Genomic DNA, 19668 nt, shown 5'->3' with positions numbered 1-19668 from the left:
AGGTCTGGTTCCAATAGGTGGCAGAGTTCTGTGAACACCTCCTTCATAAAGAGCAGATGATGCACATCCTGCTCCTGATTTAGGTAGAGGTAAGTGAAATGCTCTCAGGAGACCCTGCGTAGCTGAAGCCTGTGTGAGCCCTACACCCACTCATCGTCCTGCTTCCCCCATGAACAGTTTCCCCTCTTCTCTGCTGCCTCTGCTACATCTTCCTCTTGTTCAGCAGCCCAAGGTGAATTGTGAATATTACATCATGGATGGGTGTGAGGGCTGCGAAAAACTGTTGATCACTTTAAATAACACTGGATATGATGGGTCGTTCTGTATGTGGTTAAGAGAGGCCTATAATGAGAGCGGGAGTTTGAAAATGGCAGTGCTGCCATCAAATCAGTGTCACTTGCTGAGTGACATCACGATCTCTCTACAGTGCCTGTTTCCAGACAACACACTCAACATCTACATTAATGGCCGCAACAAGATGGTGCCGGCACACACCGTGCCAGTAACGTGTGCCTGACACGGACACCAAAGCGACACTCATAGCATCAAAACCCCAGGAGCTACAGAGCCCAATATTGCAGCAACTGTGCTTTTAGAGAATAATGTAGTTTTTCAATCGCTCTTTTCAGTATCTGATACAATGTCAATGCAATCATAAATTCCTGACACAGGAATTTATTTACATCAACTTCCAAAACACTGGCAGGACTTAATGTGGGTGATGGAGGTCATGCCAGGCGATTGGAGGACCGGTTGGAAGTGTGTGCTGCCTTTCTCCAGCGCCTGACACAATTACAATCCAATCAGCCACTTGCCTAGACAGCTCTCCAACACCGCCAGTGCCAGTGGGAGCGGCGGGCACAGCCGGTATTACAGTGGGAACGTCACCAGAGATTACCAATGGATCCACGGAGGGAGGTGAGTGTAGGTCAGAGGGGGTCACTGGCAAAGGGTGGGAAACAAGAGCCGTAGTGTTGCTTCCTGATGGGAACAGCCCCCCTCCTCCTCACAACCTTTCTGATGCTGGTATCCTCAATCGCGCACAGTAGGCCCAGGAACAAGGGGCTACCTGTTTTGGTTATCTGGCAAATCTGATCGGGTTTGTTGGGCGGCTTCTCAAGATGGAGATGCCCCGTCTGCCCCTGGTATTTAACCAACAGCAGTGGGATCAAGGCCAAGAGGGTGTCGATAGGCCCCTGGGTGGGAAGGCTGCCCAGAAGGTTTCCTGTCCTCGTCTTCATTGCTGGGCGGCGGGGGTGCAGTGGGAGCTGTATCCCACATGACCACACACCATCCAACCCCACAGGTTTGAACCCTCCTTTGGAGTGGTGCTGGGAGAGGTGGGGTGTTGTGCCCATTGATTTCTGTTCACTCTTTCTGATTCTCTGAAGCTTGTATTTCCCAGCAGGGAGAGCAACAGTCCTTTCTCCCTCCAGCTGAGTCAAACTCATCCCAAAGTTAATCTCCTTGGGATTTGCAGTACTCTTCACCCACAGCACAAAGTCTGGACTTAAAAGTACCACTCTCCACCTGCCCCCACCACCCCATTCACCACCACACCCCTACCGTGCCCCCTCCCACCCTACAGGTAACCAGAAAATGGACATCTAGGAATCAAACATTCCCTATCCTTCCCATCAAACAGGAGTTCGAAAGTAATGGAATAGAGAAACTTTTCCTCATCCCCAACTCCCCATTGAACAGGAAATCGGGCACTGGGGATATAAGATGCAATATCTCACAGAAGAGAAAATCACAGAGCGAAACATCACTCCACACAATCCCCCTGAATTTTTTCTAAACTTCCATTTACCCACCGCATTCCCCCTTGACGCCTGCTTTCCCTGCTCCTAATCACCACTTCCGTACTCCATGTCACCTCGCTGTCCATCTTCTCTGTCCTCCCCTTAACTCCCTCTTCTCTCATCTCCACATCACATTTAATTATTTCTGTCTTCTTAATTCTTCCCCTCCTCACCTGGGCCCAATTATCCCTTCGCCTTCTCATCCTGCTTCATCTGGGTACAACACAATCGCTGCAGCTCTGCAACTTACTTTAATTATTTCTGAACACAGTTGTATTGAATCATTAAGAATAAATCGCAAATGAATCAACAGAAGGTATGAGACATTCCAAATCGGCAGGTGAGCAAAACAGTCAAGTGTCCTTGATATTTACCTGGTCGCGCTTCTTCTAGCAGTTCTTCAACCAATTCTGCACGGACAAAAGAAAAATATCTTGGTGAACAAAATCATCTGATGTTATAATAATTTTTACAAATTACGCATGTTGGGTTGATGTTACCAACGCTCAGGGAGGTGGATGCCAGGGGCCTGAGCGTGCTGAAAAATATCGAGGGAAGGGTGGGGTAGTGTAATGCCCACCATCTTCCCATCGCCATTTAGTCATCAGTGAGGATGGAGGTGGAAGACCCTTCCGCCCAGAGGCCAAGTGCACTAATTAATTCACCGACTAAGGGCTTTTCTGAACGCCACAGACATTTTACAAGCAAAGGGGTGGGGGCGGGGCAGGGTGGGGGGTTGTGGGGGATGGGTGAGCGTGCAATGTTGGGGGGACTGCAGCGATTGAAGGCGGCAACTCACCAGCACCTACTCGGGGGTAAGTACGGACGGGCAACAAATTCTGCTCTTTTCAGCAATGTTCACATCCAAAGGATGAATGAAAAACGAATGGTGGTTTTGTGGTGGGGGAAGGGACCGAGTAAGAGATGCAGGTTTACAGCATCTGCAACTTGTGGATCTGAAGTGATTATGGGACGAGGCACACCCAGAGTGATTGACCAAGTATTAGCTGAGTGTGATATCAAGGAGCCCCAGCAATGTTGAAGTCAATGAAATTAAGGGAAACTCTTCACTATTTGGAGTCAGATCTAGTACAAAGGAAGATGGTTGTGTTGTTGCAGTCCAATCATCCCACGATAATGCTGCAGGAGTGCCTGAGGGCAGTGTCCTCAGCCCAACCATCTTCGGCTGTGTTATGGAGTTGAAATTCAGACAACCTTTCTTGGTGGAATCATTTAGCTTTATTTACAAGACAGTAGGAGCAATTACACGCGTTCAGCAAACTCCGTAACTTAACTACCCCTCCTGCATTGGCTCCCCGTGCTGCTAACACATTAGTTTACACAGACTATGTAATCTGACATCACAGGATTAATCTTAAAGCTACAGTCCAACATTTTCCAAAACTATCATTACCACATTCCTCCCCCTTTAACTTTTCAGGATATTTTGTATTTACAAGGATATTTATCTCATGATATTACAAAATTTACAAACATCATGGAATTACATGTTTAGTGTTTGAGGTGCTTTCCTGGTCCATGTGGAACGTTCCTGCTCCACGACTTCAGATTCTTTTGTAGGAAACACTTTCTCTGGAACTTCATTACCATCAGGTACCTCATTGGACACTTGCAAATCAGTGTCTTCCACTCCAATACCTACATAAGGCATGTCTGTCCTTGGTTGAGCATCTTCAACAGGAACCAGTGGTTCAGTCATGATTACAGGCTGAACAATATCTCGCTGTGGTATCTCTTTTTCTTAAATGAACCACGTGCTTATGGATGATCCGGCCCTCCACTTCCACGTGGTATGACAAAGGTCCCATCACTGATTTTACTTTACCTGGTAGCCTCTTTGGTCCTCCACCGAAATTCTTTACACATACTGTTTCTCCAACAGCAAATTCTCTCTGACGACCATGTAAGTTACGCGTCGCTTTCTGGTTCCCTTGACTTTTCTCCTCCTTCCCCTCCAAATGGGGAATTATTAAGCTCAGTGTTGTCCAAAGACAGCGCCTCATCAACAATTCTGTATCATCTTTCTATGTGTCTTATTTTTATCATAGAATTCACTCTTCTCTTTCTTTTTGACTTCACTGTCGGCCAGACTTCACTCACATACGATCTCAACTTGTCTTAGTTTAGTAGCTGAGTCACCCAAGACTTCATTTTCTGCTCAGCTCTTGGAGAGTTCCAAGAGTTTTGCTTTCTAAACACTTTTTGCTTCATTTAGCTGCTTCTTCAGGTCTTCTGTTTCTTCCTTGTGGTTTCCTCTTGGAAACTTGAACATTGCTGCGTCTTCTTTGCCAACTGGTTTTTCAGTTTGTTCAGAGACATGTCAACTTCTTCCTGATTTTCTTTGTAGTTGTCCAGAGACACAAACATTAACCTGAGGGAGTCACATAGTGTGTGAAGGGTTTTCAACAGGTTTTCCTTTTCTGTGCGAAGGTTACTCACTTTGTGTTGAACTCTGTCATTCAGCAGGCTTTCCTTGAGTTTCTTCTGCTGTACTTCCATGTCGTTGTTTAAGACAGTCTTCATTTCTTCAGGTAATTCAATACTTGCACACTCGTTTTCCCTCCTGTTGAGGTCCTTGGACTCTCCAGTCTCTTTCTGCAATACCTTGCCTTGTTCCTTTGTCAAGACAGGAATTTTGGAATCTTACTCGCCAATCAAGGTTGGTTTCTCTTTACCAATTTCGCCCTAGAAGGCTTGGTCCTTTGCCTTTCAATACCATCACTGATAGATGTGCTGATTGGTTTCTGAAAATGAACAGTTGCACTGGTGATAAAAGCCAAAAAACTGCGGATGCTGGAAATCCAAAACAAAAACAAAAATACCTGGAAAAACTCAGCATGTTTGTCAGCAGCTGCGGAGAGGAACACAGTTAACGTTTCAAGTCCGAATGACCCCTCAACAGAACTAAGTAAAAATAGAAGAGAGGTGAAATATGAACTGGTTTACCTCACTTCAATTTTTACTTAGTTCTGTTGAAGGGTCATTCGGGCTCGAAACGTTAACTGTGTTCCTCTCCGCAGATGCTGCCAGACTTGCTGAGTTTTTCCAGGTATTTTTGAACTGGTGATACCTTTTACTTGGATTTCTTCTCCTGTGTATGTTTTCAACTTAGCAGATGTCGGTTCCAAATTTAATTCTTGATCACCCTTATTTCGATATCTGAAAATGTGTATATCTATTAGACTGGTGGAAACTCCCTTGGCTTCTTCCATTTTTAATGGTTTACCGTTCACTTGCCCTGTTACAAATATTGGCCCTCTCCTCCCAGCTTTCATGTTGAATAACAAATACATATCTGAATGTGTTGCTTCAGGCTCTATTACACTACAGACTTCATTGGGCTTCGTGTGTTGTTTCGAGGCTTCTTTGAATTTTGCTTTGCACTTTCTCACTTTGTGTCCACTTCTGTGACAAAAATAACATTTTTTTATATATTGCCAATCGCTAGAGGAATGATTTTTTCCACATCGCAGAAAGTTATTTTTCGATTTAGTTGCAAAGCTGCTTCCTCTCTTTTTCGGTTAGCGGGGGCTGTTTACTGCTTCACGGCAGAGTCCCAGCTTTTTGCGCCACTTTTGTCTGACTATTCCAACCCAATTTAGTGTACGGTGCTATTTTGTGCCAGTTAAATTGTCTGTGAATCCCTTACAGCGTTTCCATCGCCAGCGCTATTTCCAAAGCTTTATTAAAATTAAGATTCTCTTCAGTCACCAATCTTCACTAAAGAGTGTCTTTCTGCACGTCACATACTAAACGGTCTCTGAGCATGTCATTCACCGTTTGTTGGGGGGGCTCTCTGGATGGTGAGGCACCGTCTGCCCCTGGTATTTAACCAGCAGCAGTGTGCTCAGGGCCGAGAGGGTGTCCATTAGCCCCTGGGTGGGAAGGCTGCCCAGAAGGTTTCCTGCCCTAGTCTTCATTGCTGGGCAGTGGGGGCGCAGTGGGAACTGTACCCCACATAACCACACACCATCCAACCCCACGGGTTTGAACCCTCCTGGGGAGTGGGGGCTGGGAGAGGTGGGGTGTTGTGGCCATTGATTTCTGTTCACTCTTTCTGATTCTCTGAAGCTTGTATTTCCCAGCAGGGAGAGCAACAGTCCTTTCTCCCTCCAGCTGAGACAAACTCATCCCAAAGTTAATCTCCTTGGGATTTGCACCACTCTTCACCCACAGCACAAAGTCTGGACTTAAAAGTACCACTCTCCACCTGCCCCCACCACCCCATTCATCACCACACCCCTTCCCTGTGCCCCCTCCCATCCTACAGGTAACCAGAAAATGGACATCTAGGAATCAAACATTCCCCATCCTCCCCATCATGCAGGAGTTCCAAAGTCCTAGAATAGAGAATATTTTCCTCATCCCCAACTCCCCATTGAACAGGAAATCGGGCACTGTGGATATGAGATACAATTTCTCACAGAAGAGAAAATCACAGAGCGAAAAATCACTCCACTCAATCCCCCTGAATTTTTTCTACAACTTCCATTTATCCACCGCATTCCCCCTTGACGCCTGCTTTCCCTGCTCCTAATCACCACTTCCGTACTCCACGTCACCTCTCTGTCCATCTTCTCTGTCCTCCCCTTAACTCCCTCTTCTCTCATCTCCACATCCCATTTAATTATTTCTGTCTTCTTAATTCTTCCCCTTCTCACCCGGGCCCAATTATCCCGTCGCCTTCTCATCCTGCTTCATCTGGGGATAACACAATCGCTGCAGCTCTGCAACTTACTTTTAATTATATCTTAACGCAGTTGCATTGAACCATTAAGAATAAATCGCAAATGAATCAACAGAAGGGATGAGACATTCCATCTCGGCAGGTGAGCAAAACAGTCAAGTGTCCTGGATATTTACCTGGTACTGTTTCTTCTTTTGGCTTTTGTTGAACTGATTCTGCACGGACAAAAGAAAAATATCTTGGTGAACGAAATCACCTGCTGTTATCATAATTTTTACAAATTGCACATGTTGGGTTGATGTTACGAGCCCTCAGGGAGGTGGGAGCCAGGGACTGAGTACGCTGAAAAATATCGAGGGAAGGGTGGGATAGTGTAATGCCCACCATCTTCCCATCGCCATTTAGCCAGCAGTGAGGATGGAGGTGCAAGAACCTTCCACCCAGAGGCCAAGTGCACTAATTAATTCGCCGACTAGGGGCTTTTCTGAACACCACAGACATTTTAGAAGCAACAGGGTGGGATCGAGGAAGGGTGGGGGCCGTGGGGGGGGGGGGGGTGGGGGTGCTGGCGGTGGGGGGACTGCAGCGATTGAAGAAGGCAACTCACCAGCACCTACTCAGGGGTAATTACGGACAGGAAACAAACGCTGCTCTTTTCAGCAATGTTCACATCCAAAGGATGAATGAAAAAAGAATGGTGGTTTTGTGGTGGGGGAAGGGACTGAGTAAGAGATGCAGGTTTACAGTATCTGCAGCTTGTGGATCTGAAGTGATTATGGGACGAGGCACACCCAGAGTGATTGACCATGTATTAGCTGAGTGTGATATCAAGGAGCCCCAGCAATGTTGAAGTCAATGAAATTAAGGAAACTCTTCACTATTTGGAGTCAGATCTAGTACAAAGGAAGATGGTTGTGATGCTGCAGTCCAATCATCCCACGATATTGCTGCAGGACTGCCTGAGGGCAGCGTCCTCAGCCCAAACAAATATTGGCCCTGTCCTCCCAGCTTTCATGTTGAATAACAAATAAATATCTGAATGTGTGGCTTCAGGCTCTACTATACTACAGATTTCATTGGGCTTCGTGTGTTGTTTCGAGGCTTCTTTGAATTTTGCTTTGCACTTTCTCACTTTGTGTCCAATTCTGTGACAAAAATAACATTTTTTTATATATTGCCAATCGCTAGAGGAATGATTTTTTCCACATCGCTGAAAGTTATTTTTCGATTTAGTTACCAAGCTGCTTCCTCTCTTTTTCGGTTAGCGGGGGCTGTTTACTGCTTCACGGCAGAGTCCCAGCTTTTTGCGCCACTTTTGTCTGACTATTCCAACCCAATTTAGTGTACGGTGCTATTTTGTGCGACTTCGATTGTCTGTGAATCACTTACAGCGTTTCCATCACCAGCGCTATTTCCAAAGCTTTATTAAAATTAAGATTCTCTTCAGTCACCAATCTTCACTAAATAGTGTCTTTCTGCACGTCACATACTAAACGGTCTCTGAGCATGTCATACAGGGTTTGCTGGGGGGCCTCTCTGGATGGTGAGGCCCCTTCGGCCCCTGGTATTTAACCAGCAGCAGTGGGATCAGGGACGAGAGGGTGTCCCCTGGGTCGGAAGGCTGCCCAGAAGGTTTCCTGCCCTAATCTTCATTGCTGATGGGCGGAGGTGCAGTGGTAACTGTACCCCAAATGACCACACACCATCCAACCCCAGGAGTTTGAACCCCCTTGTGGAGTGGGGGCGGGGAGAGGTGGTGTCTTGTGGCCATTGATTTCTGTTCACTCTTTCTGATTCTCTGAAGCTTGTATTTCCCAGCAGGGAAAGCAACAGTCCTTTCTCCCTCCAGCTGAGTAAAACTCATCCCAAAGTTAATCTCCTTGGGATTTGCACCACTCTCCACCCACCTCACAAAGTCTGGACTTAAAAGTACCACTCTCCACCTGCTCCCGCCATACCATTCACCACCACACCCCTTCTCCGTGCCCCCTCCCACCCTACAGGTAACCAGAAAATTGACATCTAGGAATCAAACATTCCTCATTCTCCCCATCAAGCAGGAGTTCCAAAGTCCTGGAATAGAGAAAATTTTCCTCATCCCCAACTCCCCATTGAACAGGAAATAGGGCACTGGTGGTATGGGATACAATTTCATACAGAAGAGAAAATCACAGAGCGAAACATCACTCCACACAATCCCCCTGAATTTTTTCTAAGCGTCCATTTACCCACCACATTCCCCCTTGACGCCTGCTTTCCCTGCTCCTAATCACCACTTCCGTACTCCATGTCGCCTCTCTGTCCATCTTCTCTGTCCTCCCCTTAACTCCTTCTTCTCTCATGTCCACATCCCATTTAATTATTTCTGTCTTCTTAATTCTTCCCTTCCTCACCCGGGCCCAATTAACCCTTCGCCTTCTCACCCTGCTTCATCTGGGGACAACACAATCGCTGCAGCTCTGCAACTTACTTTTAATTATTTCTTAACGCAGTTGTATTGAATCATTAAGAATAAACCGCAAATGAATCAACAGAAGTTATGAGACATTCCAAATCGGCAGGTGAACAAAACAGTCAAGTGTCCTGGATATTTACCTGGTCTCGCTTCTTCTGTTGGCTTTAGTTGAACCAATTCTGCACGGACAAAAGAAAAATATCTTGGTGATCAAAATTATCTGCTGTTATAGTAACTTTTACAAATTACACATGTTGGGTTGATGTTACCAGCCCTCAGGGAGGTGGGTGCCAGGTTGCTGAAAAATATCGAGGGAAGGGTGGGATAGTGTAATGCCCACCATCTTCCCATCGCCATTTAGCCAGCAGTGAGGATGGAGGTGGAAGACCCTTTTGCCCAGAGGCCAAGTGCACTAATTAATTCACCGACTAAGGGCTTTTCTGAACACCACAGACATTTTACAAGCAACGGGATGGAGGCTGGGTGGGGTAGGGGATGGTGTGGTGAGGGTGCAGCGGTGGGGGGACTGCAGCAATTGAAGAAGGCAACTCACCAGCACCTACTCAGGGGGAATTACACACGGGCAACAAATGCTGCTCTTTTCAGCAATGTTCACATCCAAAGGATGAATGAAAAAAGAATGGTGGTTTTGTGTTGGGGGAAGGGACTGAGTAAGAGATGCAGGTTTACAGCATCTGCAGCTTGTGGATCTGAAGTGATTATGGGACGAGGCACACCCAGAGTGATTGACCAAGTATTAGCTGAGTGTGATATCAAGGAGCCCAAGCAATGTTGGAGTCAATGAAATTAAGGGAAACTCTTCACTATTTGGAGTCAGATCTAGTACAAATGATGTTGCAGCCCAGTCATCGCACGATATTGCTGCAGGAGTGCCTGAGGGCAGTGTCCTCACCCCAACCATCTTTGGCTGTGTTACAGTTTTGAACTTCAGACAACCTTTCTTGGTGGAAACATTTAGCTTTATTTACAAGACAGTAGGAGCAACATTATGCGTTCAGCAAACTCTGTAACTTAACTACCCCTCCTGTCTCGGTTCCCCTTGCTGCTAACACCTTGGTTTACAAGGATCATGTGATCTGACATCACAGGATTATTCTTAAAGCTACAGTCCAACATTTTCCAACACTATCATTACCACATTCCTCCCCCTTTAACTTTTCAGGACATTTTGTATTTACAAGGATATTTATCTCATGACATTACAATATTTACAAATATTATGAAATTACATGTTCAGTCTTTGAGGTGCTTTCCTGGTCCATGTGGAAGGTTCCTGCTCCACGACTTCAGATCCTTTTGCAGTAAACACCTTCTCTGGAACTTCATTGGACACTTGCAAATCAGTATCTTCCACGCCAATACCTACATAAGGCATGTCTGTCCTTGGTTCAGCATCTTCAACAGGAACCAGTGGTTCAGTCATGATTAAAGGCTGAACAATATCTTGTTGTGGTATCTCATTTTCTGAAATGAAACACGTGCTTATGGATGATCCGGCCCTCCACTTCCACGTGGTATGACAATGATCCGGTCACTGAAGTTACTTTACCTGGTAGCCTCTTTGGTCCTCCACCGAAATTTTTTACACATAGTGTTTCTCCAACAGCAAATTGTCTCTGACGACCATGTAAGTTATGCGTCGCTTTCTGCTTCCCTTGACTTTTCTCCTCCTTCCCCTCCAAATGGGGAATTATTATGCTCAGTGTTGTCCGAATACGGCGCCTCATCAACAATTCTGTATCGTCTTTCTATGTGTCTCCTTTTCAACACAGAATTCAGTCTTGTCTTTCTTTTTGACTTCATTGTCGGCCAGACTTCTATTACATACAAACTCAACTTGTCTTAGTTTAGTAGCTGAGTCACTCAAGACTTCATTTTCTGCTCAGCTCTTGGAGAGTTCTAAGAGTTTTGCTTTCTAAACATTTTTTGCTTCATTTAGCTGCTTCTTCAGGTTTCTGTTTCTTCCTTGTAACTGAGAGTTTCCTATTGGAAGCTGGAACATTGCTGCGTCTTCTCTGCCAGATGGCTTTTCAGTTTGTTCAGAGACATGTCAAATTCTTCCTGATTTTCTTTGTACTTTTCCAGAGGCACAAACTTTGACCTGAGGGAGTCCTATAGTGTGTGAAGGGTTTTCAACAAGCTTTGCTTTTCTTTGCGAAGGTTACTCACTTTGTCTTGAACTCTGTCATTCAGCAGCGTGTCCTTGAGTTTCTTCTGCTGTCCGTCCATGTCGTTGTTTAAGACAGTCTTCATTTCTTCAGGTTGTTGAATCCATACACACTCGTTTTTCCTCCTGTTGAGGTCCATGGACTCTCCAGGCTATTTCTGCAATACCTTGCCTTGTCCCTTTGTCAAGACAGGAACTCTTCCAGCTCCATTTTGGAATCTTGCTCGCCAATCAAGGTTAATTTCCCTTAACCAATTTCGCTCTAGAAGGCTTGGTCCTCTGCCTTTCAATACTATCACTGGTAAATATGTCGAATGGTTTTTATAATGAACAGTTCCACTGGTGATACATAGGAGAAGAAATCCAAGTAAAAGCTATGTTTTCAACTTAGCAGATATCTGTTCCAAATTTAATTCTTGATCACCCTTATTTCGATATCTGAAAGTGTGTTCTTCTATCAGACTGGTGGAAGCTCCCGTGGCTACTTCCATTTTTAATGGTTTACCGTTCACTTGCACTGTTACAAATATTGGCCTTGTCCTCCCAGCTTTCATGTTGAATAACAAATACAAACCTGAATGTGTTGCTTCAGGCTCTACTACACTACAGACTTCATTGGGCTTCGTGTGTTGTTTCGAGGTTTCTTTAAATTTTGCTTAGCACTTTCTCACTATGTGTCCACTTCTGTGACAAAACGAACATTTTTTTTTATATTGCCAATCGCTAGAAGAATGATTGTTTCCACATCGCTGCAAGTTATTTTTTGATTTAGTTACTAAGCTGCTTCCTCTCTTTTCGGATAGCGGGTGCTGTTTACTGCTTCCCAGCAGAGTCACAGCTTTTTGCACCACTTTCGGCTGACTTTTTAAACCCAATTTAGTGTACGCTGCTATTTTGTGCCACTTAAATTGTTTGTGAATCCCTTACAGCATTTCCATTGCCAGCTCTATTTCTAAAGCTTTCTTAAAATTAAGATTCTCTTCAGCCACCAATCTTCGCTAAATAGTGTCTTCCTGCACATCACATACTAAACGGTCTCTGAGCATGTCATTCAGGGTTTTACCGAAATCATAATATTCTGTTATTTACTTTAATTGTGTCATGTAGGCAGCGATTGTCTCACCTGGGGCTCTACTTTGTGTATTCAACCTGAATCTGTGCATTGTGACTGAGGGTTTGGGTTGAAAATGTCCCTTAACAAGGTCTACTAATTGACTGAAAATCATCAAATCCGAGGCACTGGCGCCCTTCAAGCTTCAAATCCAAGCGTAGCTTTTGCTCCCACACGTACTCAGGAGGATCACTCTCTTCTTCTCTCCCCCCGGGATTTTCTTCACTTGAAAGAAGAATGCAAGGAATTCTATGTACTGAAAGCAATCAACTGTGGCTGGTTCAAAGAGAACAATTCTACCAAACTGTGGCATTTCAGATGAGTATATCTTCTGTTATTTTTAACAAACTTAAATGCTCACAATCGCTGGGCAAGGTACAGCGTCTATTCTGATTTATCCTCATTGCCAGTTTGTTATGGAGTTGCGCTTCGGACTTTACTTAGTGGAAACATGTGGCTTTATTTACAAGACAGCAGAAGTAACAACACGCATTCAGCAAACTCCATACCTAAAGTACTCCTTCTGCAGGAGTTCCCCGCGCTGCTAACACATTGGTTTACACAGATCATGTGATCTTACATCGCAGTATTATTCTTTAAGCTACAGTCCGATATTTTCAAAAACTATAATTACTACAAACTGCTTCATCAATGACCTTCCCTCAAACATAAGGTCACATGTGACATGCATGCTAAAGTTACACTGTGCTTACTACCATTCACAATCCTCAGATACTGAAGCAGCCTGTGTCCAAATGTACAAGACCTGGACAATATTCAGGTTTGGGCTGACAAGTGGCGAATAACATTTGCTCCACACAAGTGCCAGGCAATGACCATCTCCAACAAGAGAGAATCAAACCATCTTGACATTCAATGGCATCACCATTACTGAATGCCCCACTATAAACATCCTAGGGGTTACTACTGACCAGAAACAGAACTGGATTGGCAATATAAATACTGTGCCTAAAGGGCAGCACAGAGGTTCATAAATCTGTTGTTGGAACTCATCTCCTAACTCTGCAAAGCCTGTCCGCTATGTACAGAGCACAGGTCATAGTGTCATAGAGTCACCGAGGTCTACAGTACAGAAAATGGTCCTGCAGCCCATCGAGTCTGCGTTGGTCAAACAAGTATCCAACTATTCTAATCCCATTTTCCAGCATTAGGCCCATAGCCTTGTATGCCATGGCATTGCAAGTGCACATCCAAATACATCGTCAATGTTATGAAGGTTTCTGCCTCTACCACCCTTTCAGGCAGTGAGTTCCAGATTCCCACTACACTCTTGGTGAAAAGTTTCTTCCTCACATACCCTCTAAACCTCCTGCCCCTTACATTAATTCCATGCCCCCTGGTTAGTGATCCCTCCACCACGGGGAAAAAGTTCATTCCTGTCTACCCTGTGTAAGCCCCTAACAATTTTATACACCTCAATCATGTCCCTCCTCAATCTTCTCTGCTCCAGGGAAAATAACCCCATTCTATCCTACCTCTCTGCAACTAAAACTCCCCAGCCCAGGCAACATCCTGGTAAATCTCCTCTGCACTCTCTCTAGTGCAATCATATCGTTCCTCTAATGTGGATTCCAGAACTGCACGCAATATTCTAGCTGTGGCCTAACCAACATTTCATACAGTTCCAGCATAACGTCCCTGCTCGGGGATATTCTATGCCGTGGCTAATAAAGGCATGTATCCCATAAGGGACCGATGGGCATGCACGCCAAGGTCCCTCTGATCCTCGGTACTTTCCAGGGTCCGACCATTCATCATGTATTCCCGTGTCTTGTTTGTCCTGCCCAACTGCATCACCTCACACTTGTCCAGATTAAATTTCATTTGCCACTGATCAGTCCATCTGACCAGCCCGTCTATATCCTCCTGAAATCTAAGGCTATCCTCTTCACTATTTACCACCCCACCAATTTTCGTGTCATCCGTGGAGTTACTGATCAACCCTCCTACATTCAAGTCCAAATCATTTATCTATACCACAAACAGCAAGGGACCCAACACCAGTCCCTGTGGAACCCCACTGGACACAGGCATCCAATCACAAAAACAACCCTTGACCATCACCCTCTGCTTCCTGCCACTCAGCCAATTCTGGATCCAATTTGCCAAATTGCCTTGGATCCCATGGACTTTTACCTTCGTTATCAGTCTCCCATGCGGGACATTATCAAAAGCCTTGCTGAAGTCCAAGTAGTCTAATGCATTGCCCTCATCGACACACCTGGTCACCTCTCGAAAACTTCAATCAAATTGGTCAGACATGACCTCCCCTTAACAAAACCATGCTGACCGTCCTTGCTTAATCCCTGCCTCTCCAAGTGTAGATTAATTCTGTCCCTCAGACTTGCTTCCAATAGTTTCCCCACCGCTGACTTTAGACTGACTGGCCTGCAGTTCCCTGGTTTATCCCATCCTCCCTTCTTTATAACGGTACCACCTTGGCTGTCCTCCAGTCCTCTGGCACCTCTCCTGTGGCCAGAGAGGTATTGAAAATTATTACAAGTGCCCCTGCTTTCCCCTCCCTTGCCTCACTCAACAGCCTGGGATACATTTCATCCGGGCCTGGAGATTTATCTACTTTAAGCCTACCAGACCACGTAGAAACTCCTCCCTTCCTATACTAAATTGTTTAATTATATCACAGTCCTTCTGCCTGATTTCCATACCCACATCATCCCTCTCACTTGTAAACACCAGCACAAAGTATTGATTTAGAACCCTATCAATGTATTCCGGCTCCACACACAAATTACCACGATGGTCCTGAATGGGCCCTACTCTTTCCCTAGTTATCCTCTTACTCTTAAAGTACTTGTAAAATAACTTTGGATTTTCCTTTATTTTACCTGCCAATGCTTTTTCATGCACCCTTATTGGTATCCTAGTTCCCTTTTTAAGTTCCCCCCTACACATTCCATATTCCTCTAGGGCTTCTGCTGTTTGGGATCCTGGTATCTGCCATAAACCTCTCTATTTCTCTTTATCCCATCCTTGCCCTTTTCCATAACAACCTTGAGTCTAACCACGTTATGATCACTATCTGCAAAATGCTCCTCCACTGATACCTCTACCACATGCCCAGCTTTATTCCCTAAAATTAAGTCCTGGATCGCCCCCTCTCTTGCAGGACCTTCTATGTACTGGCTTAAAAAGCTCTCCTGGATGCATTTTAAGAATTCTGCTCCCTCTAAATCAATCACACTATGACTAACCGAGTTAATGTTGAGGAATTTGAAATCCCCCGTTCTTACTACCCTATTACTTAGCAGTGTGATGGAATACTCTCCCTTTGCTTGGATGAGCGCAGCTCCAAACAACACTCAGAGGCTTGCCAAGATCCAGGACAAAGCAGTCTGCTTAACTGAAACCCAATCCAATAGCTTGATATTCACTCCCTCCCACACTGGAGCACAGTGTCATTTGTGTGCACCAACTGCAGGATGTACTGCAGCTCCTCAACAAGACTTCATCGTTAGTATCTGCTAAACCAACAACTTCCACCACCTGGAAAGACAAGGATAGCAGGCACAAGGGAACATCACAACCTGCAGGTTCCCTCCAGGAATCCTGCACTGGAACTTTATCGCCATTCCTACACAGCTGCTGGGTCAAAGATCAAGGAATTGCTCCCCCACCCCACAGCACCCTGGGTGTACCTGCACCACCTGATTGCAGAAGTTCAGGAAGGCGGCTCAACACCACATTCTCATGGGCAAATAGAAACGGGCAGCAATAAATGCAGGCCTGGCCAGCATCATTCACATCCCTTGAATGAATAAAATAAATAAGAAAGAGAATACTATCAGCTCCTCTCTCCTGGTATAAAGAGCATCTGTCACTTCTCTGAGGAACAGTGGATGATGACCTGGGAGCCGTTCCACATTTCACCTGCTGCGATCTGAATGGATCATAACATGAGGAAATTCAGGGTCGTGGTTCCCTTCACAGTCACTGACAGCACCGACCTTACCCAGCTCTGAGGCTGCAAGTCTGGGTATAATAGGTGGCAGAGTACTGTGAACACCTCCTTCATAAAGAGCAGATGATGCACATCCTGCTCCTGGTTTAGGTGGAGGTAAGTGAAATGCTCTCAGGAGACCCTGCGGAGCTGAAGCCTGTGGGAGCCCTACACCCACTCATCGTTCTGCTTCCCCCATGAACAGTTTCCCCTCTTCTCTGCTGCCTCTGCTACATCTTCCTCTTGTTCAGCAGCCCAAGGAGAATTGTGAATATTACATCATGGATGGGAGTGAGGGCTGCGAAAAACTGTTGATCACTTTAAATAACACTGGATATGGTGGGTCGTTCTGTATGTGGTTAAGAGAGGCCTATAATGAGAGCGGGAGTTTGAAAATGGCATTGCTGCCATCAAATCAGTGTCACTTGCTGAGTGACATCACGATCTCTCTACAGTGCCTGTTTCCAGACAACACACTCAACACCTACATTAATGGCCGCAACAAGATGGTGCCGGCTCACACCGTGCCAGTAACGTGTACCTGACATGGACACCAAAGCGACACTCATAGCATCAAAACCCCTGGAGCTACAGAGCCCAATATTGCAGCAACTGTGTTTTTAGAGAATAATACAGTTTTTCAATCGCACTTTTCAGTATCTGATACAATGTCAATGCAATCGTAAATTCCTGAGACAGGAATTCATTTACGTCAACTTCCAAAACACTGGCAGGACTTAATGTGGGTGATGGAGGTCATGCCAGGCGATTGGAGGACCGGTTGGAAGTGTGTGCTGCCTTTCTCCAGCGCCTGACACAATTACAATCCAATCAGCCACTTGCCTAGTCAGCTCTCCAACACCGCCAGAGCCAGTGGGAGCGGCGGGCACAGCCGGTATTACAGTGGGAACTTCACCCGAGATTACCAATGGAGCCACGGAGAGAGGTGAGCGTGGGACGGAGGGGGTCAATGGCAAAGGGCGGGAAACAAGAGCCGTAATGTTGCTTTCTTCCTCCCCACAAGCTTTCTGATGCTGGAATCCTCAATCGTGCACAGTAGGCCCAGGAACAAGGGGCTACCTGTTTTGGTTATCTGGCAAATCTGATCGGGTTCGTTGGGTGGCGTCTCTGGATGGAGATGCCGCGTCTACCCCTGGTATTTCACCATCAGCATTGGGATCAGGATCAAGAGTGTGTCGATAGGCACCTGGGTGGGAAGGCTGCCCAGAAGGTTTCCTGCCCTAGTCTTCATTGCTGGGTGGCGGGGGTGCAGTGGGAACTGTACCCCACATGACCACACACCATCCAACCCCACAGGTTTGAACCCTCCTGGGGAGTGGGGGCTGGGAGAGGTGGGGTGTTGTGGCCATTGATTTCTGTTCACTCTTTCTGATTCTCTGAAGCTTGTATTTCGCAGCAGGGAGAGCAACAGTCCTTTCTCCCTCCAGCTGAGTAAAACTCATCCCACAGTTAATGTCCTTGGGATTTGCACCAGTCTTCACCCGCTGCACAAAGTCTGGACTTAAAAGTACTACTCTCCACCTCCCCCCACCACCCCATTCACCACCACACCCCTGCCCCGTGCCCCCTCCCATCCTCCAGGTGACCAGAAAATGGACATCTAGGAATCAAACATTCCCCATCCTCCCCAACAAGCAGGAGTTCGAAAGTCATGGAATAGAGAAACTTTTCCTCATCCCCAACTCCCCATTGAACAGGAAATAGGGCACTGGGGATATGAGATACAATTTCTCACAGAAGAGAAAATCACAGAGCGAAACATCACTCCACAAAATCCCCCTGAAGTTTTTCTAAACTTCCATTTACCCACCGCATCCCCCCTTGATGCCTGCTTTCCCTGCTCCTAATCACCACTTCCATACTCCATATCACCTCTCTGTCGATCTTCTCTGTCCTCCCCTTAACTCCCTCTTCTCTCATCTCCACATCCCATTTAATTATTTCTATCTTCTTAATTCTTCCCCTCCTCACCCGGGCCCAATTATCCCTTCGCCTTCTCATCCTGCTTCATCTGGGTACAACACAATCGCTGCAGCTCTGCAACTTACTTTAATTATTTCTGAACACAGTTGTATTGAATCATTAAGAATAAACCGCAAATGAATCAACAGAAGGTATGAGACATTCCAAATCGGCAGGTGAGCAAAACAGTCAAGTGTCCTGGATATTTACCTGGTCTCGCTTCTTCTAGCAGTTCTTCGAACAATTCTGCACGGATAAAAGAAAAATGTCTTGGTGAACAAAATCATCTGATGTTATAATAATTTTTACAAATTACACATGTTGGTTTGATGTTACCAACACTCAGGGAGGTGGGTGCCAGGGACTGAGCGTGCTGAAAAATATCGAGGGAAGGGTGGGATAGTGTAATGCCCACCATCTTCCCATCGCCATTTAGTCATCAGTGAGGATGGAGGTGGAAAACCCTTCCGCCCAGAGGCCAAGTGCACTAATTAATTCACCGACTAAGGGCTTTTCTGAACACCACAGACATTTTACAAGCAACGGGGTGGGCCGGGTCAAGGTGGAGGGGGTGGCGGTGCGACGGTGGGGGGACTGCAGCGATTGAAGAAGGCAACTCACATTCCACATCGCTGAAAGTTATTTTTCGATTTAGTTACTAAGCTGCTTCCTCTCTTTCTCGGTTAGCGGGGGCTGTTTACTGCTTCACGGCAGAGTCCCAGCTTTTTGCGCCATTTTCAGCTGACTATTCCAACCCAATTTAATGTCCGGTGCTATTTTGTGCCACTTAAATTGTTTGTGAATCCCTTACAGCGTTTCCATCGCCAGCGCTATTTCCAAAGCTTTCTTAAAATTAAGATTCTCTTCAGTCACCAATCTTCGCTAAATAGTGTCTTCCTGCACGCCACATACTAAACGGTCTCTGAGCATGTCATTTGGGGTTTGCTGGGGGACCTCCCTGGATGGTGAGGCCCCGTCTGACCCTGGTATTTAACCAGCAGCTTTGGGATCAGGGCCAAGAGGAGGTCCATTAGCTCCTGGGTGGGAAGGCTGCCCAGAATGTTTCCTGCCATAGTCTTCATTGCTGGGCGGCGGGGGTGCAGTGGGAACTGTACCCCACATGACCACACACCATCCAACCCCACAGGTCTGAACTCTCCTGGGGAGTGAGGGCGGGAACAGGCGCGGCGTTATGGCCATTGATTTCTGTTCACTCTTTCTGATTCTCTGAAGCTTGTATTTCCAAGCAGGGAGAGCAACAGTCCTTTCTCCCTCCAGCTGAGTAAAACTCATCCCAAAGTTAATCTCCTTGGGATTTGCACCACGCTTCACCCACAGCACAAAGTCTGGACTTAAAAGTACCACTCTCCACCTGCCCTCACCACCCCATTCACCACCACACCCCTTCCCTGTGCCCCCTCCCACCATACAGGTAACCA

General features: G+C 46.0%; 1 protein-coding gene across 1 annotated transcript in view; it reads right to left on the bottom strand.

Moving 5' to 3' along the window:
* LOC144683223 (uncharacterized) overlaps positions 1 to 19668 on the bottom strand; it is a 103677-nt gene that overhangs the window by 67528 nt on the left and 16481 nt on the right. The window contains exons 8-11 of the mRNA XM_078546180.1: positions 18440 to 18475; positions 9109 to 9147; positions 6690 to 6728; positions 2180 to 2215 (exon numbers count right to left, since the gene is read on the bottom strand). Coding sequence (XP_078402306.1) covers positions 2180 to 2215; positions 6690 to 6728; positions 9109 to 9147; positions 18440 to 18475 — 150 coding nt within the window. The remainder of the gene's footprint in view (positions 1 to 2179; positions 2216 to 6689; positions 6729 to 9108; positions 9148 to 18439; positions 18476 to 19668) is intronic.

The sequence above is a fragment of the Cetorhinus maximus genome, chromosome 8 (assembly GCF_964194155.1).
Source record: "Cetorhinus maximus chromosome 8, sCetMax3.hap1.1, whole genome shotgun sequence".
NCBI lineage: Eukaryota > Metazoa > Chordata > Chondrichthyes > Lamniformes > Cetorhinidae > Cetorhinus > Cetorhinus maximus.
This window is presented reverse-complemented; position numbering and strand designations above follow the sequence as displayed.